The sequence below is a fragment of the Odocoileus virginianus genome, chromosome 4 (genome assembly GCF_023699985.2).
Source record: "Odocoileus virginianus isolate 20LAN1187 ecotype Illinois chromosome 4, Ovbor_1.2, whole genome shotgun sequence".
Taxonomy (NCBI): Eukaryota; Metazoa; Chordata; class Mammalia; order Artiodactyla; family Cervidae; genus Odocoileus; species Odocoileus virginianus.
Genome location: NC_069677.1, coordinates 11,060,795 through 11,084,276, shown reverse-complemented (window position 1 = coordinate 11,084,276; position 23,482 = coordinate 11,060,795). Strand labels below are relative to the sequence as shown.

General features: G+C 44.2%; 1 protein-coding gene across 21 annotated transcripts in view; it reads right to left on the bottom strand.

The window, feature by feature from the left end:
- The window catches only part of KALRN (kalirin RhoGEF kinase), a 668,360-nt gene that overhangs the window by 600,740 nt on the left and 44,138 nt on the right, over positions 1-23,482 (bottom strand). For 2 of the 21 annotated variants that reach the window (XM_070466102.1, XM_070466105.1), the window contains exon 1: positions 4,189-4,396. The exons of 17 other annotated variants lie outside the window; for them this stretch is intronic. In XM_070466102.1, the coding sequence (XP_070322203.1) occupies positions 4,189-4,255 (67 nt within the window). In that variant the 5' untranslated portion in view covers positions 4,256-4,396. Of the gene's footprint in view, positions 1-4,188; positions 4,397-23,482 lie in introns of those variants that run through there. 2 more of the 21 variants (XM_020899498.2, XM_020899499.2) reach the window with 1 other exon arrangement.

The window sequence follows — 23,482 nt, the reverse complement described above, 5'->3', positions numbered from 1 at the left end:
ATCATTTCACCATATCCACATACCTCCTACAGTTATTTCCTTGATATCATTTTAAATCAACTCCATCTCTTAAATTTGTTTTTAAAAGAAACTCATAGACTGGGGATAATAGCAAAGTGACATAAAAAGGCAGGAGCAAGAGGAAACAATACGTGACTCTTGAGTGGAAAAAACACTCAGAAATGAGGGAAGGGCTTCCCTGGTAGCTTTGCTGGTAAAGAATCCGCCTGCAATGTGGGAGACCTGGGTTTGATCCCTTGGTCAGGAAGATTCCCTGGAGAGCATGGCAACCCACTCCAATGTTCTTGCCTGGAGAATTCCCATGAACAGAGAAGCCTGGCAGGCTATAGTCCATGGGGCCACAAAGAATTGCACACGACTAAGCACAGAAGGGCGGGTCCAGGGCAGGAGACCCAGGATCCATGGGGTCAAGCTGGTCCAGGCACAGCAGTGAGAAGGGATGAAGTCTTGGCTATGATTAGAGAATAATAGAGAATGCCACAGAATAGGGTTACAGATGGCCTGGGGTTGTGCCTTTAAAGGAGCTCTAGGGGCAGAGAGAGAAGACTGAGGGACCACAGGGGCTAGAGGAGGCAGATATCTGGGGCAGAGTGTGAGGCCAAGGGAAAGCTGGTGGGAAGTTAAAAGGGAGACTAGGGGCAGGAATGAGGGGAGATCTGAGGGGTGGGTGGAGCTAAGGTAGGCCTCACTGGAAAGGGTCAGAGCAGGGGCTGGACAGCACAGCAGAAGCAGACCACGGGCCAAACAGGGTGTCCTCCAGACGCTGCCAAGCAGTGACCAGCAAGAAAGCGTGCAGGGACACCTGTAAACTGCCTGAAACCATTCCATGAACTACCAGAAGTGGTCATTCCCGCACACTGAGAAACACTGCCTAATGCTCTACAAATAAAGAGCATCTGCCTTTTCACTCTCCCCCTTTTATGACCAAAAAAAATTTTTTAATTAAATGTTAGCAAAGAAATATAAACCCCCATCTCACTTGTCAGGTCCCCATGGATACACTAAAACTCAACAACAAAATGCAACGTTACTTCTCTTCTCTTATACACACACTCGTGTTTTAGATCTGTATGAACACCCTTCTTTTGATGGACAGATCCCACCATACGAACCATCTCCTTAGTCACCATCTTAAAGCACAGAACATGATCAACAGAGTTGACAAATGCCCAGTAACAAACACTGTAAAAACAGCATCTGATATTAATGAAAGAAATCATCAAAATAATCATGTCTGAGCAACCTGGCAGTTCATTATCTCATGACATAGAGTCAAGTCCTAGAAAACAATCACTTTTATGTTCTTAAATCCTTACCCTTAATGAACAATGATGAGGGAGATAAAGATTCATTTGCAATCACCAAGTATATGCACCGCCATTTCTTCGTAAAGTTTATTTCCGCTCCATGATGTGTTTCAGTATTTTTCTCCCTTTTCCTAGGTGTGTCAAATCACAGATTCACTTATCCCCCAGTCACAGCCAAGAGAATGACTCAGGCTGGCACACAGCTTGTCGATTTATTTCATTTTCCTGGGCTAAACTTATCATTTCCCATTTCTTCTTATTGCTAACTTATTCCCTCTTCACTTTCTTGAGGTCTGTTACTTTCAGAATGATATGAGGCATGACAATGACAAGGGTGAAACAACATAAAATCCTAAAAAAAAAAATGATAAAGGGAGAAAAATTCAGTTACACTAAAGGCAGATCCCAGGGAATTTTGTTCACTGCCCAGAAGGACAGGTTTATCATTCATCCATTCATTCAACAAATATTTATTGAGCATTTCCCATGAGCCAGCTCAGCCTAGAACACCATATTAAAGCATGCTGCAGTCTACACAAAGTTAGCTAATGTTAGTTACAAGAGGAAAGTTGCTACATCTTAAAATTCTGCTTGAACATGGCTGCAGGCATCACACATGTACATGTATAATACTGTGATACTCATTAACCAGAACTGGGCAACGTAATCAACACCCACTGCCCCCAAAACCTGGAAATAAGTTGCCCTACACAGTCAGAAGCTGCTAAAGACTCACATTAAAGAAAACCCTAGAGATACTATTTATGAAAGACCATAAACTTTCCAAATATAGCCATACATGGTGATGAAACATGCATGGAAGAACACATCTGGCAAACAATGTTTTGGGGAGAGGTTAATTAGTTAACTCATAAATTCACTAACCTGACATTTCTAACAATGCCTGACACTTTTACATGCACTAACACAATAAGTTTCCCCAAAATTCTATAATATAGATATTATTATTAACATTTACCATTTTTCAAATTAGTAAACCAAGGGTCAGTTTGAGGGTAAATCATTTAATCAAGGGCACTTAGAAAGTAATGAAGCCAAAACTTGAACCCAAGTTTGCAACTCATGGATTCAAGCACTTTCTAAACAATAAAACCAATTATTATTAATATAGCTTGTATATTAACATCTAACTTTCTATAATTAGCACCATGTTAGTTTGAATCTTGTTTTAATTTACAAAAGTATAAATTATCTCTAAGGCTCTAACAACTCTTAATTGGACTTTTCTCAACTCCTGGTTATTTAGATACCACATGTTCCTGTCTTTCCTAAGACATCTGTAAGACAGTGAGAATCAACAGCATTGGTAAAGAAAACTAACACTTAAGGGGCACTTTTCTTCATGCCAGGCACTGGAATAAGTATTTCACTTGCAGTTTTTCCCTACAGCAACCCTCTGTGTTGGTGGTACTGTCGTCATTATCATTTTCTTTTACAATGAAGGAGGCACAGAAAGGTTAAGTAACTTGCCTAAGGTCACACAGGTAAGGAGGATTCACACCTGTGGCCTCTCCTTCCCCTGGTCTATGATCTTCATCAGTAACAAGTTCTGGCTCTCTTCCTAACATTCTCATCTCATTTCAAGTCTGGGCTCCCACTGGCCTGTTCTCAGTGCTAGTGAGAGACTGCTTTTCAGATGTGCTGGTTTGGCTTCCTCCATCTTTGATTTCTCCCCGATAACAGCCCTGGTTCACCTGCTGTGTGCAGCTCTCTGCTTCCATCTGGTACTGACCTCCTGGCACACCTAAGACAATCCCCGGTACAGACGACCACACCTTGGGCTGGGCAGCAGAGCCTCCCCCAGGTCACTTTTTCCATCAGGGTTTTCATCTCAATCTTGCCAAAATCTCTTAAAGGAGCCAACACTTTTAAAAATAACACTCAACATTGTTTAAAAAAAAAAAATCAATTACTCAACCAAGTTAACAGTGGCTTTTCCTTACAACAGAATGTCTGGATTTGCATCACATTACCAGGAGACTTAAATCACATGAATATTTGATGGTAAAATGTATTAAGGTCAGATTAACCTGAGGAATAAAACGGACTTTCCCTTCCATTTCCACTAACTGCAAATTCTGTATGACTCACCGATAACCCACAAAGGCAGCTGTCCTCCAGACAGGTGCCATAGCTCCACAATGCTGGGGGGCCTTGTAAGGAGGAAATGGACACTTACAAAGCACCTACTATGCACCAGACATTGTCATGTGTTTTACAGGTATGAATGAACTAAGAATTCCACAACAACCCCAGCAGATAGGTCTCACCACGCCCATTTTACAGATGGGAAAACAAGCTTGTAAAGGTCTCATAAATCAGCCTAAGGTCACAGAGCTGGTGGTGGCAGAGCTGAGATGTGAGCCTGCATCTCTTTGCTCCCAGCTTCTTGCTCATGGACTATTCTTCTTGCTGCACTGCTCAGGGTTCCATCTAGAGTCCTGCAAGATGGAGCGTGCCTTTGACTGCAGTACTGAGTTTGCTGATCAACCCAACAAGAAATGAGGTCCTGATATACACATGCTTCCCAAATGGCCCTGGGCTCCTGATTCCCAGCTGGGTCACAAATGTCCCCAGAAAAACAGCTGCTTTTTTTTTTTTTTTACTTTCTATGGGCTGGCTACTCATCTGTTTCATTCCCTCTTGTCTCTCCTTGCTCTCTGCTCTCTTCTCTACTGTGTCTTCCTGTGTGTGTGTGTGTTCCTGTCTGTGTCAGAAATCTGTGTGTATATGCATACCTTCTGTCTTCTGTCTCTTACACACACACACACATGTACACACATTCTCATGTCCATTCTCTTCCCCCACCCACCCCCCCCCACCCCCGCCCCAGGAATACCTCGATCCAGCAGCCGGAGCAAGCGGAGATACCAAAGATACCACTGTTCCCAGAAGCGGTCCGTCATCCCCCCCTGAACTCATCCTTCACAGCCAGTCCCTTCAGCAGAGCCTCGTCCCACCACCGCCAACTTGAGGAGGCCGGAATTTCTTGACGCTGGGCTTGCGCGCAGCCTGCTCGAAGCAAATGCCTGCCTGCGAAGACAGCCACCAGTCCTCCCACACAGAGGCTGACTGTGCCGGGAGCCTGTTTCACAGCAACAAAGGAACAAGTGCGGAACACTGCCGCCTTGTGCAGACCGAGCCTGCAGGGGCCCAAAGGGAGGTCAAGAGACGCAGGGGAGGGCACCAGGGAGCACCCTCACAAAGAAAGGAGCAGAGAAGTGGTCTTGGGAATGAAACTGAACAGTCAAGGTCATATCTTAGATGTCATTCCAGGATCTCCTGCCATCCTGGCTTCCCCTGCCTCCCATGCCAAAGGCCAATGGCTCTCCTAACAGGAGACAGGGATAGGAAGCCAGGAACTCAGCCATCCTGGACTCTGAGGCCAGCCTACAAGAGCCAGAGCCTCACTGCCTTATTCTGTGGAAACCACAGGCACCCCAGGCCCAAGGCTGCTGGACCCATGTGGCCAGAAAAAGGCCACAGCCTCCATCTCCCTTTGTGGATCCTCTTTTAGAGTAGAGATAGCATGGACTGCAGAGTCACATGGATATGGGTTCAAATCCTGCTACCACTTAACAGTTGCCTGGCCTAGATCACTTTACTCCAACCCAGCTTCCTCCTCTGGAAACTAGAGAGAACAGTACTCGCTTCACTGAGCTGTTGTGACGTTCCCAAGAAAGGAAGGATCTAAAATTCTGGGCCAGCACGTGGTGAATGGTGGTGCTCAAGGGCTCATTTCCCCTTCTACTCCAACCCCTCTTCCTCTAGCCAGATCCTCAGCTCCCACAGCCCTTACATCCCACGCTTTCCCACCTCTGTGCACTGGCTCCTGGTCTTCCTGTCCAGAGCACGGCCATCCTATGGGCAAGTATTCACTGCAGCCAAGTCTTCCTGGTTTTACCAACACGTAGCTCGAATGCCACAGAGTCAGGCAGCCCTCCCTGACCCTCCTTCCCATCTCCACTGCATTTCACTTCCTCCTTTGTACAAGACTCTGCTTCCTGGCTCAACCACAAATTCCATGAAGACAGGATCTGCTCTGTGATCATCACTGAGCCTTGAAGAGTCTTGAACTTTGCAAGTGCCTAAGTATTTACTAACTGAATGAGTGAAGAGGCAAATATCTGTGCACCCCACGTGGTTTCGTTTTTTAAGTTAGGAAAAGGAATGGACTACAAGGGCCTCAGTCCCTGGGCACCACCTAAAGCCTGTGGAAGAATGACACGGCACCCTGGCCTTGCATCGCTGGGAACCCATTTTATAGGAGGCTGGCTGCTGGCCCAGTGAGGCTGTGCTCCCAGGTGACCAGAAGTCCTGTCTGCCTAAGTGAAATCAAGAGGACCCAGGTCCGGAACAGCTTTGGACTCCAAGCCTAAAACCCACCCAGCAGCCATGTGCACGTTCATCACTGCTTCCACCCAGCCCAGGCTGTGCCAGCAGTGTCTTCTCACTGTTCCAGTAGAAATGCTGGCCTCCCAGGCCTCCTGGTCTCCATCTGGGAGCCGGCAGGGGCAGGCCTCCTCAGCGTCAGCTCTTCCTGGAAGCTCAGGCTTCCAAGATGACACAGGCTGCAGATTTTGACAGAATTCAGACTGAGGAGGAGTCCTGTCCTAGGGCATGAGCTAGGAGGGACAGGGAGAAGGCGAGCAGAGCCACAGTCTCCTCCAGCCTGGCCCTGCCCCTGCTCCACCACGGCATCGTGGTTCCTTCATGAAGAGCAGCACCGGGACGGAGCATACACTGCCTCCCAGAAGCTACCTCGCTGGCTCTCCTAGAGTTATTTTACTATTACCTTAAATGGACAAGACTCCAGTCTGTAGTTAACACAAGAATGCACACCCCTCCTCCTCTCTCTCCAGAGAGAAGTGCACTGACCCTTAGCCTCCCCCTCCTTCATGAATAACAGGCTCCATCATTCAGGTGCGGCCAGTACTTTTCAAGCTCACAAAGAACTTTCACATCCATCTTCTCCCTCGGGCCTCTGAGCCACCCTGTGAGGTCTGTAGGATGGGACTCACTTTCCCCAGTCTAACTAAGGGAAAACCCACGTGCCAAGAGGTTAAATAACTGACTTACGGTCAAATACCTAGTCGGTGGCTGGGCTGAAGAAGTGTGTGCCATCTGTCTCTCCCAAAGTGTTTCTGTGGCTCTGGATTGTTCTCTGGGGAAGTGTGATGTCTTCCATAGAGAGGTGGAAGCCCTCACAGTAGGGCAGGACCCGAGGGCAGTGCTGACAGGCCACAAGCACAGGCTCAGCAGAGGGCCTGCGTGTGGCCTCTTACTGAGTGACAGCCTTTCATCTTTTTCTTTGGCTTCTGGCTGCTGAGGAAGAGCAGCCTCCAAATAGGAATGCCAAAAATGGCTCTGTCTAACCCTACTGGGAAGAGATCTGAGATGGAAGGCATGCACATGTGGCTCCCACCAGGGTCTAAGGAGATCCAGACAGAGATAGGCTTTGAAAAGAGCACCTGTCTATGAGACAGAAAGTCCCAGTAACTGTGTGGGCACTGTGTGAACTAGAATACTCTGATGGGGCTAATGCTACTCTTCCATGTACCATTCTTGGGCCTGGAGAAGGCAGCTGGCCCTGTTCCCCTCCTTCCAGTAATCAAGTGCCAAACATTCCACACAGCTTCGTTTTCAAAGACAGAAAGGGAATAAAGATGTTAACAACATGAGTGCAAGCGCTGCCCCCACAAACTGTAAACATAAGAACATAAGCGTCACCTGTGGGGTCAGGCCCAGGATGAACCCATTCAGCCAGCAGTTTCACTAAAGATTGGCTTCAGCCCATCATGCTGGGCTCCCAGGAGCTCCTCGGTCCACCACTACTCATTTCTCCAACTCCCACAGAGCCTGATAAGCCTGCTTTCAATGCAGCCCCTCCAGAAGATGAATACAATGTTCCAAGAGACTGTCAGAGTTGCCATTTAGCTGCAGTGCAATTCAAACAGTCGGGATATTGGCCAGGAAGGGGCCTTATTAGGTTTTGTTGTTGTTGTCGCTTTGCCTTAAACAATACTCCTGCAGCGGCTCCTTCTTTCATCATGGTCAGAGCAAGCACGGTCATTCCCATTGGCATGGTTCCTGCAACCCACCTGACTGGTGCTACGGGGACCCATTCTCAGAAGCAAGGAGCATCTCCAGGCCAGCAACAACCCATCCATCCCAGAGGGCTGATGCCTGTCTGGATGATCACCAGAACATGGATGTGTTCCCTTCTCTTCCCTGTTCCTTCTTCCTACGTGGCACTGTTCTTTCTCCCGCTCTCCGCCCGCCCCAACATGGAAACACCGTGTTCCCAATCAGATAAAGCCAGCACAAGTGTATGGAGCAGAAGGCAAGCAGCACGGAGGGAGGGAAGAAGCAGTCATGTCCCAAAGCTTTCCCACTCATCTCCTGGGACGATGACCACTGTTCCCACAGTGGCACTGGCTGACTTGTCGGACACATGGGGCTAGCTCAGCAGAGAAGGTGGTAGTGTTGCTAGTCTGCGTAGCAGAGTGAAGACTCTCTCTGCCCGAGGAAGCAGGCTCCACCAGGCTGCCATTCTGCCCTGCAAGCTGTACTTCAGCCGCAACATGTATCACACACTCCAGCAGACACCATCCTCAGCCACCTCCCACACCACTTCTGTCCCCTTGGCGATGAGCACCCAAGTGGAGAAGTGAAGTCCCATGACAACACATTCTCAGCGATGCCATCCATGGATGGGATGGACACCGGCCCATCTCTCCTGTGAGAGCCGGGTGTCCCCAAGTGAACAGGTTTCCTAGGTCCACACCTGAGGCCAGCACCTAAGACACGTTATCACTTGTCACACTGAAATTCAAGCCCACTTCTCCCAAGAGGCCTTTTCCAGCTAACCTCTTTCATTCTCTATCTCTGAGGTTCTCAAAGTTTAATGGGCAGCAGAATCACCTTAGAGGGTTAGTTATCTAGGCAGGTAACTCGGCCTCACTCCCCAAGGCCTGCATTTTTAAACAGCTCCCCAGATGAGTCTGAAACAGGGATCTTTCTGCTTCCATCCCTGCTCTCCTCTCTTACTTCACTGAGCTATTCCAGTTGAATTCTAGAGTGTACTCTCCCCACACACCCTCGGAGTGCAGAGTTAGAAGAATCTCCTGGAAGGTAAGGGGCCTTCAAGTCCCAGTAGAGGGTCCCAGACTGCAGGGCTGAGGAGCTGCCAGCCAGGAGGCTGAGACTCAGGCTCCTCTCTCCACAGGCTCCAGAGAGCATTCATCTGTACAATAGCTTTAAATGTCACCTCAAATATCAGGCCGGGTGGCAGGAGTGAAAGGCGGAAGCTCATTAGCCTGCCTTGCCCTGCTTTTGTGTGGCTTCCATCCGTGTTCACCTCCGACCTCCTCTGGGATCATTAACGCTCCCTCAACTGGGGGAGCCTCAGCTCCTGGAGACCACACTGGGCTCTACACCAAATCGCTAAGTCAGGGAAATGCAGTCAGTCCCTCCTGACGCCTCCCCAGAGCACTTATTCCTCCCCCACCAATCACCAGAACCCCATGTGGCCCTGACTCTCCTTCCACAGCATGCCATCCCAACACTGCCACCCCGGCCCCAAAACCAAGCCGTGCCCTCATGCCTTTTCAAAGCTCTCCCATCCTGGGCCTGTGAAAAGTATTAAGATAAATAATCTCAACCCCTCTAAGTCTGAACAAGGAGAGCTTAGTATTCAGACCCTCAGGGAATATTTACATTTTGGCAAAAGATAATGCCTTAGGTCAAAGGAAAGAAAACAAAGAACAAAAACAAACCAAGCTTATAAATAGAACAGATTGATGGTTTGCCAGAGGTGGGCAGTGGAGAGTGGGTAAAGTGGGTCAAAATGTACAAACATACAGTTATAGTAAATAAACAAGTCATGGGGATGCAGTGTACAGCATGATGAGACTATAGTTAATAACACTGTACTGTATATGTGAAAGTAGCTAAGAGAGTAGATCTTAAAATTTCTCATCTAAGGAAAAAAATCTGTAACTATGGGTGGTGATAGATACTAACTAGAATTACTGTGGTGACCATTTCACAGCATATACAAATCATTATGTTGCACACCTGAAACTAATATAGTGTTGTATGTCAACTATATATCACTTTTTTAAAAGGGAATTCAGAAAAAATAGTATAATATATTTCTACCATCACCAGGAATGCTAAGTTAACATTTTTTTTTTTTGAGGATGTGTATATGTGTGTGTGTATATATATATATATATGGGCTTCCCTGATAGCTCAGTTGGTAAAGAATCCACCTGCAATGCAGGAAATCCTGGTTCGGTTCCTGGGTCGGGAAGATCTGCTGGAGAAGGGATAGGCTACCCACTCCAGTACTCTTGGGCTTTTTCTTGTGGCTCAGTTGGTAAAGAATCCACCTGCATCGCTTCTCAGCCTTTTGGCTAAGATCAAGTGAATAATCCACCTGCAATGCAGGAGACCTGGATTTGATTAATGGGTTGGGAAGATCCCCTGGAGAAGGGAAAGGCTTCCCACTCCAGTATTTTGGCCTGGAGAATTTCATGGACTGTATAGCCCATGGGATTGCAAAGAGTCGGTATACATATGCATACATAAAGTCAAAAGGCTTAATTTGTGCAAATTATGATCTGGAATGACAAGTAAATTTATTCAATTTAAAAAAAAAAAAAAAAGGAAGGGGAGTGGAAGTCCAGGCCTTAGATGAGCAGCAGGGGTGGGGTGTGCTGGAGGCAAGGAGGAAGCTTAGACAGGCTTCCCTAAGCTCCATGGGCACGTGCCTATTGGGCGAGCTGATGAGGGCAACTCAAGGAACCCGGTGCCTCCTTTGCCTCCCTCATTCATCCCCTAATCCCCCACTTCCTACCCAGAAAGAACATAGTTGACTGCCCTCTCCAAACCCCTAAATTATAAAGTAGTTCTTCTTGAGGAAAAAGATAGAGTGGACACCTCAGAACCTGATCTCAGAAGCCCAGCAATCCGAGAGTTTATTATTGCCTCCTCTGTTTCCCTCACAGCCGGTAGGGGTGCCTCCCTATTCCCTCTACTAACAGCAGCTTCTTCACCCATCAAATGAGGTGGGGTGACTCGGTGACCTAAGGGCCCTTAGGCCTGGGGGCCTTTTGCCCCCCTGACATTTGGTTTCTCTTAACTCTTCCTTCCGCCTCTCAATTGCCACAGTTTATTGACTTAGAAAAACTTAAGAGGTCAGTTACCACAGTTGAAACCGCATGTCTCATCCTGTGGGGAGCCCTTAGTGTAGAGAATCCTCTCCCTCCTCTCTTCATCCCATGCCTTCTCCATCTCCACCGATGGGGTCTTTTCCAAATAGACCCCTCAGCGTATCAGCCCAGGAAAGTCAGGCACCAGACTATGACAACTGTGGTTGATAATGTTGAATATGAAGTTCAACAGGATCAAAAAGAGCCCACTGTTATCAAAAGAAATAATAAATTTTGACTAGCATATATCTAGAACTAAACATTTTTTTATATAATTGTTGGGTTTTTATTTTTTTGGAAAATGTATAATTTGTGTTTGTTCCATAATGTAATCAATCCACTATTACATCAGAATATTTGACTCACTGGAATGCCCTGACACCCACCCCAAAACACACACATACATCACACACACACACACACACACACACACACACACACACACATATCACACACACACACACACACACACACACACACACACACACAGAAGCACACTAGCCAATTTGAATGCTCTCTTCCTTGACTTTTATTTTGAAAAAGAAAAGAATCAATTGCCATGATCACTTAACTTTTCATGAAATAAATTCTGCTTGTGGTTCTTAAAAATAACCAATTGCCATAAACTCTGGAACTAACCCTGTATGATCTGTTTATTCAGTTAATATGAAGCCTGATAAGGTCAGGAAAGGGCCTGAGCTGAATCAGACCAACTGAGTTCAAAACACAAGCCTTTTTCTAATGGACTGGTAACTTGAGGCAAGTCACTTAACTTCCCTAACTCTCAGTTTCTTCATCTTTTGGATGAGGATAAGGCTGACCTTACAAAATCTGAACAACCTGCACGAGGGAAAAACAAAATAACATGTATGAAATATTAAGTACTGTACCTAACACAGCAGGGGCATTCTCCTACAATAGACAACAAGTTAGTGCCGGATGAACTTATCAATCCATAGGATCTACGTGGATGTAGGATCTACACCAGTTGAAAAAAAAAAAAAAAAAGACAATGTCAGTTTTGCCTCGGAGGATAGCTGTAAGCCAAGTGGACCTTGTGAAGTGCTGAGTTACGGACAAGTTATGACTCCAGATCCCCCAGCTCTCCACCTGCCCTTCAGGTAGGGGGAGATTCCTACATCTTACTTGCCCAAATACCCCAACTCATCTGGCTTCTTCCCTCTGCTCTAACACAGGTTGCAAAGATCCAAGAGACAGTCAATTAGAAAAAAATCCTTTGACTATTTCATCCACATGAAATATGTGGATGACTCTCAGTACTGAGGAGATGGAAACTTTCTGGAGTTCCCTGATATAGTTTCCATGTAGTAAATGCCAATGATTTGGCTTCCCAAAAAGTCCATCAAGCCTGACCTCACAGCATGCATATGGGAAAACCTAGTTAAAGATTTCCAGTTAAAAAACAACTACTATAAAACTCCAAGAAGAAAAACTGACAGTCTTAGGGTAAGAAGTTTTTCCTAGGCAAGACACAAAGCTCAACACACATATATGCATTTTTAATCTCTGAAGGAATATACAAGTCACCTAAGGAAAACAGGGGATGGAGAACAGTATTGAAAGGGATACTTCTCACTGAAAATATTTTTAAACCTTTTGAATTTTGACCTTTGAACTGTACTTGACTTTTTAAAGAACATTTTAAGATAGTGGAGTCAAGAATAAATGTAACTGTTCTTGGAGTCTAGCTGCCATGCTGTGAGAAGACCAAGCCACATGGAAAGACCGCATGAAGGAGAACCAAGGACCCAGGCTGAGAAGCCCAGCCAGTCTCAGCCCCACCCATGCCAGCTGCCATCCACCTGAGTGAGGTCACTTCAGAGCTTCCTGCCTTTCCAGCACCATTACAGATACCACGTAAAACAAAACTGCCTACTTGATCCTCACAATCAGGGAAATGGTAAATTGTAAGTCACTAAGACAGGGGGTGGTTTGTCCCAGTGTAAAGATAAATGAAGGTGGGAGTCATTGGTGTTTGGAGACAAGTTAAAGCTACAAGACTGGCTGAGATCACAAGGAAGTATTGAAAAGGACTGTACCTTATTTCATCTTGAAGACAAAAGCATGTCTAGTCTCAGGACCATACCTATCTGTCTAGCTATCTACAGATCTTAGAATTTGAATTCTGAAGGCAGAATTGTCACAGGGATGTCTAATTAACTTGCTGGCTTGAATTAAAAAAAAAAAAAAAAAGACAGATTTTCTCTACAGGAAGTAAATATATCTGTTTTGGCTACTTGTTTTGACAATGAGAGATACCTTTTCCAATTCACTAAATTTGCAGCTCCAAGACTTCTAAGAAAACATATTTAAAGCCTGTTTATAATCTACAATGTGCTAGAAAATATTTTATTTGCAACCACTCAAACTTATGGTTTAAAAAAATGTTTAATGTCAACTTAGATGTATGAGGGGAGTATATAGTTTTCAATATTCTTTTAGGGCATACATAAGCAAAAAGAGTATAAAGCCCACTGAGGTGTATATCTTAATAACCACATGGTGGAATACTTGGCAACTGTTAAAAACGATAGTTTTCCACAAATAGATATGAAAAGATCTTCCAAACAAACTGTTGGGCTAAAAATGCAAGGTATAGAACAAGGAAGCTAAGTTTTTCCTCCTTTTGATAAGAAAAATGGTATAATAAGTACAGATTCAGATTCACCTATATTTTCAAAAAGAAGCACTGGAAGGATTCACAAGAAATAACACTGATAATTAACCTATGGAAGGAGTGGATTGGGTAGATAGGCATAAGGTTATATTTGACATTGTACTGATTTTTGAGCAATATGAATATATTATGTTCACAGATTTTTTAAGTCTTCAGGAGGAAAAAAGGAATATATAAAATTATAAAAACATGAACAACGTTAAAAGATAATCTAGGAGACAAATATATGCTGCATTGCAACAAAACATTACAGAAAAGATTTAGATCTCAAATTTACAAAGAGCTCCCAAAAAGACAGAAAGAAAAAGGTAAACAACCCAGTATAAAAATGAGTCAAGAACATGAACAGGAAATTTACAAAAGAAGAAACACAAATGATTGATAAAAAGTAAAAAGATGCTAACTTCTACTAATGATCAGGGAAATGCAAATTAAAGCATAGCAGCAGGCCATATTTCACCTATCAAATTGGAAAATATATATACATAACATGGCAGATCAGTATATTGATATAATGCTTTTAGAAATTAATTTGGCAGTACCTATCAACATTTATGCGGACTTCCCTGGTGGCTCAGATGGTAAAGTGTCTATCTACAATGCGGAAGACCTGGGTTCGATCTCTGGGTCGGGAAGATTCCCTGGAGAAGGAAATGGCAACCCACTCTAGTACTCTTGCCTAGAAAATCCTATGGACTGAGGAGCCTGGTGTCCATAGGGTCGCAAAGAGTCGGACACGACTGAGCGACTTCACTTTCACTTTCTATCAACATTTATAAAGTGCACAACCTTCAATTCCAGCAATTCTACTTATAAAACTCTCACAAAAATGCTTCAGTATATTCTGTAAAAACTAGCAAAAAAAAAAAAAAAAACTGGAGATAACCTAAAAATCCAACAATAAGGAACTAGTAAAATAAATTGATACAATTATTGATACAATCTACATTATGCTTTGAAACCACTATAAAGGACAAGGAGTTTTATATGTAGTGACAATTTAAGGATGTCCATGATATATTGTATGTGTGAGAGAATAAATCTGCAAGATAATTTGAAATAATTTGTACTAGTCCATTTTTTGTGAGAAAAGATATGGACTATAAATACACTCGTAGACACTATGAGTATGCATTTCAATGTGCATAGGAAAGGAGTTCTGGTAGGACATTTACCAAACTGTTAACAGTGATTATCCCTAGGAGATGGGAGTAAGTGGTTAGAGAATTATATTTTATGCAATTATATATCCTTATAATTTTTTACCATAAGCATTCATTACTTTGGTAATTTTGAAAGCATTTAGGCTGACTGAAGTAGCAGCTCAGGCTTTTTATAAAAAAATGAGAGCTCCCTCAGTGTCAGGACAGCAAGTTCCTTCTCCACTTCTTACTCATAGGGTCTCAAATGTGAGGTGATCCACAGGGAACCCACAGGCCATCAGAACTGAGTCCCTGGACTCATGCACCCATCCCCGGGCTGGCAAAGGCAGTTCATCCCACACTTCGCGCCACTCCTTGCTCACCACAGGGATTGGCTAGGCGCTTCGTGACCTCAGCGAGCACTCAGTACAACCCACCTCTTCTCAGCCCACTCACTCATCAGCCACTTAGACATCTTATGGGACTTTGGTCAGAGATGGCAGCTATGTTTCATATCAAGCTCCAGCTCTAGTCAGAGGCAGTAATTGTCCAGAGCTTGTGTTAAACAGTTACTATCTTCCCCTTGTATCAATACGTATCTTTGAGACTACGTAGTTTAAAAAAACCCCACTGTGGCCACAGACAGGATGGACGTGGAAAGAGTGGCACTGCTGATTAGAGACGCTGCCAAAACGAGGCTGGAAGAGCCATGGCTGGCAGACTGGCAAGTCTGCCATCCTTGCCCTTGAACAGTGGGCTCTGACTCACCACCATGGATACTCTCAAAGCCACTGTCTCTACTGGGAGTGTTGTCACCTACAGGGTGAGGACTGAAGGGGGCTGAGGGTGAAGGGAGGTGACAGCTGACTGTGGCTGCGTCCATCAGAAGACACGGTGAAAGCAAGGAGAGCCTGAGGAAGGGGAAGGAGCCACTAAGAGATGGAGATGTGTGACCTAAGCAGCTGCAGACAGAAGGCTCCGAGCATCCAGGTACAGTGCTGGCCCAGAGACTGGGCTCCATCTGTCAGGTCTTACCAAGTTCCTTGAACACACAGCTGTGTCCACATAAGAAGTTGCTTTCACAATTGTGAACAGTCCAAGTGCCCTGTTTGTTGGGAATTCACTCTTCTCTATCCCCACAACCAAAACCAGAAAAACCCAAAGCCAAAAAAATCTCAGAACTTCACGTGTTGTAACTAAAAACACTCAATAAACAAAGCCAGTCTTTGGGCTCCCTCAGGGAGTAATTGTCTAAGAATGCTTCTTTTCAGCTGGTGAGAGAGAGACAGGCGTGCTAAGGCTGTACGGAGCTCATCTTGAAAGCATTAATTTTTCCAAGCACCAACGTGCAGTTCCTGTGCTTTTCCTAAGCAAGTGGCAGCAGGCTGTGAGGAGGCTGCAAGGACACCCCTCTGAGCAGGGTCTGCCTGAGCAAGTTTGGAGGAAGGGTCACAACCCGCCACAGGGAGGGGCTGCATAAGGCCTGTGGGGCACTGAGGCTTTGGGGTGGATCATTCAATTCCAAAACCGGAAGAAAGCAAGCAGAAGCAATACCTCCACCTCTTTTCAGGCCCATTCTCTAGGGGCCCAGTGGTGACCAATTAAAATCTTCTTCTTCCTCACCCATCCCTCACAATCACGTCCAATGGCCAAGCACCGGGAGAGGGTATCCAGCTTGTGGGTAGAGGTCTGTACACCAGTTCTCCTTCTTCTCTCCCCCTCTCCCTCATTTAGGGATGGAAGTCCACCGTGGAGGCTGCAAACTGGTCATATAGTTTATTCTTTGTTGGCCCAGGTCCCTTCTCCCTAGGAAGCTGAGGAGACCCTCTGCTCTTCAGTCTGTTCACAGAGGACAAGACACAATGAACCATCTACAGCAGCAAAGGAAAGTCTCATCGTCTGCCTGCTGGAGGCAGACGTGACAATTAGGATGTACCAGATGTCCTGAACATCTTCACTAGACATTCTCCAAGCAGAGTGCTATCACAGGAGCTTGTCCATATCCAGCAGCATGCCTGGATTCCCAGGGGGGATCAGTGACCAACCCCTACCCAAGCTTAAAAGCTGTATCACCATCAAGACTTCATATGCCAGTTCCACCAGTGACTAACTGTGCGAGGTTGCTCAAGGCACCGTACCTCCAGTGCATCTGTTTTCTTATCAGTAGAATGAGGATGACAACAGCATTTAAATAAGTTAACAAACACAAAAGAATTAAAGGAGTACCTGGCACACAGTGAGTACTATATACATGTTCATGATTAATATTATCTTTCTTATGAACTTCCAGCTTTCGCACTCCATCTCAGCTAGCTATTTCAGTCCATTGCGTGTGCTCTTCCCAAGCTTTGGAATATTGTCTCCTACTTGTCATTATCTAAGCTATCTGTGCCAATTTTCTAGTCTCTAGAAGGCCTTCCCTCCCCATCCAGCTGAGCTGGGTATCCCCACATATATACTCATCATACCCTGTTCTTCCTCAGTCATATCAAATCCATTTTACATCATACTGTAATTCCAGTTGTCTATATGTCTCCTCAACCAGGTCCCGTTCACTGCTGTATCCCTTAGTGCCTATCACGAGAAGGCAATGGATAAACATGTGTTCAGCAAATAAATGAATGAGGAATAGAGGAAGGAAAGCTTTCATTTATTCAACAAGCATTAAATAGGTGCCTACTCTATGTCATATCCTGGACTATGCCTGGAAATACAGGAAGGAGCAGGATACCCAAGTGGCCCCCCAAGAGCTCACAGTATGAAAAGCAGAGTTTCTACCTTCTAGCAGTAACTCAAGAAAAAAAGAGGGGGTATGTGCAGCCCTGCCCAAGGCAGGAGATCACTAGGTCCCAGAGGGAAGAAGTGGTTCTTGGAGGGAAATACAGGTTTGCCCAGAGTGGGTCTGTTTAACTTGAAGGAAACAACAGAAGCCCTGAAGATAAGATTCTATTTATTTTCCCTGTATTGGAAGGATAAATGTAGCTTTGCAAGACCTATGAAAAACAAAAGGTAGATTCTTCTTTATGAGAGTGGTTTATTTACCCAGGTACTATCATCGAAATCTTCCTAGAGCAACACTGGTCATTTCATGGCATCCATGCTGTCTGCAGACTATCTTCACCAGACTGTAAACTCCTATAGGCAGAGACCAGAGTTGCTGCATTTTTGTATTTCACCCCATTCCCACCTGCCATTAGCAGCTAGTGCTAGAACAGTGCCATGTCCAGGGTAAAGGAACACTGCAGCATGCAAATGAGGAAGAGCTCACTCATTTTGTATCATTTCTTAACCTTCTGCACTTCTCACTATGTTTTTGCCTTTGTTTTGTTTATCAGCTTAAGGGAAAAGAAAAAAGAAACATCAAGAGTAAAAGGAGTATTTGTTGTTCCTTCTATTTTTCTCTTCTGGAGCAGAACTGACACTACCACCTATCCTATCCCACAAATAAAGATGGCTGTGGGATTTTAGAGGTCTACTTGGCTGTAACTCTACCAGAAGCCTCTGATAGCTAAGGCCCACTGACAAAGAAAAGGAAGTAGAATTTCTACTTATAGTAAGAAAAAGCCAAAGCAACTTTTTCCTTGGAGATTACATCATAGATACTTGAGGTTATGTTTTCCATACTGGATGCCCTAAAAAATGAGCTTCTTTTCCTTACTGAAAAGTCAAAGCCTAGCCACCACCAGAAGGGTGACAGAGCTCCCAAACCCCAGCCTGGGGAACAGGGAGCCTCCGAGGACCATCACCCTGTGGTTGCAGTGATATGATTGCACATCTGTCCTGGAGGATTTTGAGAGTTGCAATGCCTTCATCACTTGCTCCAGGACTTTGGTCCCACCATCGCTCTTATCCTGAAGACTGTCTGTGGGCATATCATAAACACAAATTTCCAAGCCAGTTAAAAGTGAGTTGGAAATTACCTGCCTCATCATTTCCATCATTCTTACGAATAAGGCAGATTAAGCTAATAAGGCCTATAACTTAGACAAGGTCCTTTTACAAGAATTGAACAGAGAAAACATGTGTCCATGGTTGTGTGTCATGTCCATGCACCTCCACCTGTGGATGTGTCCATGTGATTATATCTCTGTATATCTCTGAACAACACTGGAAATATAACCCGAGGCACTGAGCTTATCACTAAGGCTGCTATGTCTCTGCCACCAGACAGTCTCCCTGGGAGACCAAAACTGGTTTAGGAACATATATGGAAAAAGGGTAATTTGATAACAGATAGTTTATGTTTTCCTAATATCTGTGAAATGGAAAGTACTCTTCCACAGAGGTACACACAAGCACTGCCCATTAAAGTGTTTCCCTCATATACTTTAAACAACTCTCACCTTGAGCAATGTGTATCATCTTCATTTCCCTCCATGATAGGACTGTGAGGGTGGGTGGGCAGGAGAACAGCATAAAGTATGTGCCCGGATTTCTGCTAAACCTTTGGCAAATGTCCTCCACAGTAGTCTTATAGATAAGATGGTGAAAAATGAACAGGATAAGAGTAGAGTTGGGTGGGATTACTGCAGATAAATTGCAGAAACCAAAGAGTGATTATTAGGACAATACAGTGAGCTTTGGGTAGGATACAGGTCTCTGGTGGTAGCCACAAAGCTCTTGCCTTGACTGCTGCATTTTGACTTAAAAAAAAATAATAGTTTCTAAGATGACAAGATGAAAGATATGCCTGATGGTATGGACAGATGACACAAAACTGGTATAGTGAGGTTAATACTGTAAGAGATGACCAAAATCAACAAGGAAATGTATCTCAGTAGATTTGAACACTAGGCCAAAATTAACAAGGGCAAGCTTTACACATGAGATCTACATTTTAAAATAAAAAAATGTACCTATTACTCAGCTTAGCAATTCTTATCCTTTGTATCTACCCTAGAGAAAGAACTGCCCATGTGCATGCTTGTTCATGAATGTTCACTGCAGCACTGTTTATAATGGTAAAAAATTAAGAAAAGAAACAATAGAAGAATTGCTAAGACAGCTATGGAATATCCACAATTAGAAATACTACCTGGAAGATTTTCAAGACATGTCATTGCATGAAAAAAAAAAAAGGTGCAAAATGATATAAAAGCCCTCTATGTTAACCTCAGACATACATACACAGAGAGATATTTACAAATTTCCACAGATAGATAAACATATATGTAAATACATGGAAAGTCCTGGAAAGTCCCTGATATCTGCCACCAGGATCTACCTCCAGGAAGAAATTAAGTTGGTATGAAGTAAAAAGTGGCTTTGACTTTACTTGTAATATCTGAAATTGAGAATGTATTGTGTTAAACTATGTGATTCAGCTTTCATTTTAAAGTCAAGTCTTAGCAATCCCACTCCTGGGCATACACACTGAGGAAACCAGATCTGAAAGAGACATGTGTACCCCAGTGTTCATTGCAGTCCTGTTTATAATAGCCAGGACATGGAAGCAACCTAGATGCCCATCAGCAGACAAATGGATAAGAAAGCTATGGTACATATACACAATGGAATATTACTCAGCCATTAAAAAGAATACATTTGAATCTGTTCTAAAGAGAAGGATGAAACTGGAGCCCATTATACAGAGTGAAGTAAGCCAGAAAGATAAAGACCAATACAGTATACTAATGCATATATATGGAATTTTAAAAGATGGTAATGATAACCCTATATGCAGGACAGAAAAAGAGACACAGATGTACAGAACAGAATTTTGGACTCTGTGGGAGAAGGCAACGGTGGGATGATCTGAGAGAATAGCATTGAAACATGTATATTATCAAGCGTGAAACAGATCGCCAGCTCAGGTCGGATGCATGAAACAAGTGCTCAGGGCTGGTGCACTGGGAAGACCCAGAGGGATGGGAGGGGGAGGGAGGTGGGAGGGGGGATCAGGATGGGGAACACATGTAAATCCATGGCTGATTCATGTCAATGTATGGCAAAAACCACTACAATATTGTAAAGTAATTAGCCTCCAACTAATAAAAATAAAATAAAAATAATAATAATAAAGTCAAGTCTTGCTTTTAGCTTTTTAAAAAAAAAAGTTCAAAAATATGGGGAAGGACACAAATTCTTGGGTTTTCCATTACTACAAATATAAGAGGGATCAGCACTGTCAGACTGCAGAAAGCTAATTCATACTATCCAGAATGCAACTGAAGCCTGGTGCCCAGGCAGCCTGCAAGGACCAGGGATCACTTAGCTGATCAAAACTGCAGCGCTGTGCTGGATCGAAGCCTGGCAGCACAATTAGGCAGGGACACTGACAAAGTAGAAAGCAGATAAAGGAAAGAAATGCCTATAGGGAGTCTGAAAAGCAACTTCAGAATAAAGACAGAAAGAACCACAACCGTTTAACCTCAAAACAAGATCACGGGGAGACAGGCAGGCTGCTTCCAATATTTGAAGGGTTATAATGCAGATGACAAAGCAAACTTATTTTGGGCTTTTCCAGAGGTAAAAACTGGGATAAATAAAAACAAGTAATTCTACCTATGAAACATGAATAAAAAGAAGAAACATTCTGATAGAATGAACGACAACAGAACAGTCTGTCAAGCAAGATCATGAGCTTCCTGTTATTGGAGGCATTCAAGTAAGAGAGTCTATGTGAAAAGATACTGGATTTCATTAGAAGCAAAACTACGTGATCTATAAGATCCCTAACAACTCTAATATTTTATGATTCTATATTTTGGCTGCAGAATCAGTTTTCAATCAATGTGTACCCCTCATCAACTTCAAATCCCACAGGTGGTGTATTCTGCCACCAGGTGGCAGTAGATGCCTTGGGCTCTGGGTCTTAAATGTTAGCTGTGGTGAAAAAGAAAGTAGCTTTATGAAATGTTTTTAAATAAAAATTTAAAAAGAACAGATGCAAGCATGAAGCCCCAGTGTAGCCCACTTCAAAGGAACATGTAAGTGTAATTTATAATTTTTCTGATTATTCTATCACAATGATTCTCAATCACCTGCTTTCCTCTTGTACATTTCCTTTGTACAGGGTCTACAAAGAGAGCCTTATCTTCTGTGGTCTACTCTCTCTGCTGTCAGGTTTCCTGACTTGCACACAGTTCAAGATCTCTGCATCTCCTCAATGCAAAAATCTCTGCTTCCTCTGCAGCTGCAGACTGTGTCTGCTACTACAGTCTTTCTTCCCTTCCCAAGCAGAAGACCCAACATGAGGGTCAGAGAAACACCCCAGCCATTTCCTGCTTCTAGCTTTCCTGCCTCTGTATCCACACAATTGAAGCCACAAAACAAGCAAGCAACAAACAAAAACAGAATAGACCAAGTAGCTGAGTCTCCACACCCTGACAGCATGAAAGTATGTGATTATCTTTTCCCAATTAAAAGAGAATCATCTCCCACCCAGCTCTTAAAGAAAGGAGAAATTTTGTTCTCCAACACAGCTGTCAGCTTGGGTGTTGCTTAAAATTTGAATACAATCAACAACCCTTGTCCCAGCCCCTAGCAACCTAAAATGAAAACATTGCCTTGGTTACAAATCACTTCAGAAAACCTTGTTGTCAAAAAGTTATTTCTGTAAGAGCTTGTGAGGGAATGAAAACAAAGCAAGGTTTTCTTAAAACTGAGACTTAGAGTTGCTTTATCACAATAAACCATGTACCTGAGTCAAGGTCTGACTCATCCTGCATCTCAGGTGAAACACCTCTTCTTGCAGGAAGTCCTCAGGAGACTAGGGCTGTGTTGGTTGCTCCATGCTGTGTGCACCAGTAGCATCCTGTACCTGCCTTGTCACAGCCCTGGCCTTACCCTGTCACTGTCCTTACCACACCCACTCCAAAGGCCTCTGCACTGGCCCATTTCCTGCTTACACTGCAGGATTCAGGAAGACCCAGACCATATCTGTTTCTTTTCCAACTAAATCCCCTGAACATAGCAGGACTCAGGGATTTATGAAACTATCATAAATACAGACATTATCAATTAACTTAACTGATGTGGAGCCCAAGTGCAGGCAGCTACTCCACTGAGGATATTATTTATCCATTTCACAAACATTTCCTGAGCGTCTCTCATGCTGCTGTGGTACAGGATGTGTCAAATGCAGGCTCTGCACTCAAAGAGCATGCAATGGGGGAAGAAAGTCAATGACACTAATACCTACACTGCGAAGTAGACACAGTAAAACCAAAACAGGATGGATATTAGAGAATGAGAAAACAAACAAGGTACTGGGGTCACCGAGCAGTTCAAAGTGGCCAGAGCTAAGGCTGTGGACAGGTAATACTGGAACCAGAGTCTGGAGGCCCTTGAATAAAAATTTCAAGTAAATAATCAATATGTGGCAGGGTAGGAGCTTTATATTCAAGATTTCATTGATTTCTTGAAACAGTTCTATGTAAAACCATCCTATTACAGAGAAGGAAAAGGCTGAGGAGTCAAGAAAACTGCCTAAGATGACACAGCCAGTAAATGTCAGAGCTGGGGTCCACACCTAGGCCATACTGATGACTACAACGACAAGGCCATAGGGCTTTGGAGACTGAGATGCCAAGTTAAGGAGTTGTTACTTTATCCAGTGGGATGCAGAGCCGCTTTGAGTAGGAACATGCCCCAGTCAAAGACTGAAGATTTATCAGACAGTAATGGAGAATGGGTTAGGAGCAGTCAGGCTTGAAGCCTACTGCAGCGGTCCCAACACTATATCATGAAACTCCTCAACAGGGAAAGCAGCAACAAGGCTGGAAAGGTGGTCCCAAGCTGAGGAATCCAGGAAGAGTGGGGACAGTCTAGTACAATCCCAAGGTATAAACCTGAGTGATGGAGGGCAAGGCTTTGAAAGTGGCATACGCCTGCTTCTCTAGTGCCTCTGCATGTGTGCACGTGTACCTGCGGGAAAGAAAAGGACAGACTGCAGCCAAGGATAGAGCTCCAAAACAGGGGGCAGCCTAAATACCCAGCCCCACACCTTACTAGGCACTGCTGCTACCTGCAAAAGCACTGTGAATTCCCGGAACCATCCCCCGCACTTGGAGCACCTGAGCTCCAGTGACTCACAAAAGCAATAATGTGGCAAAAGGCATCCATAGTGTCTCC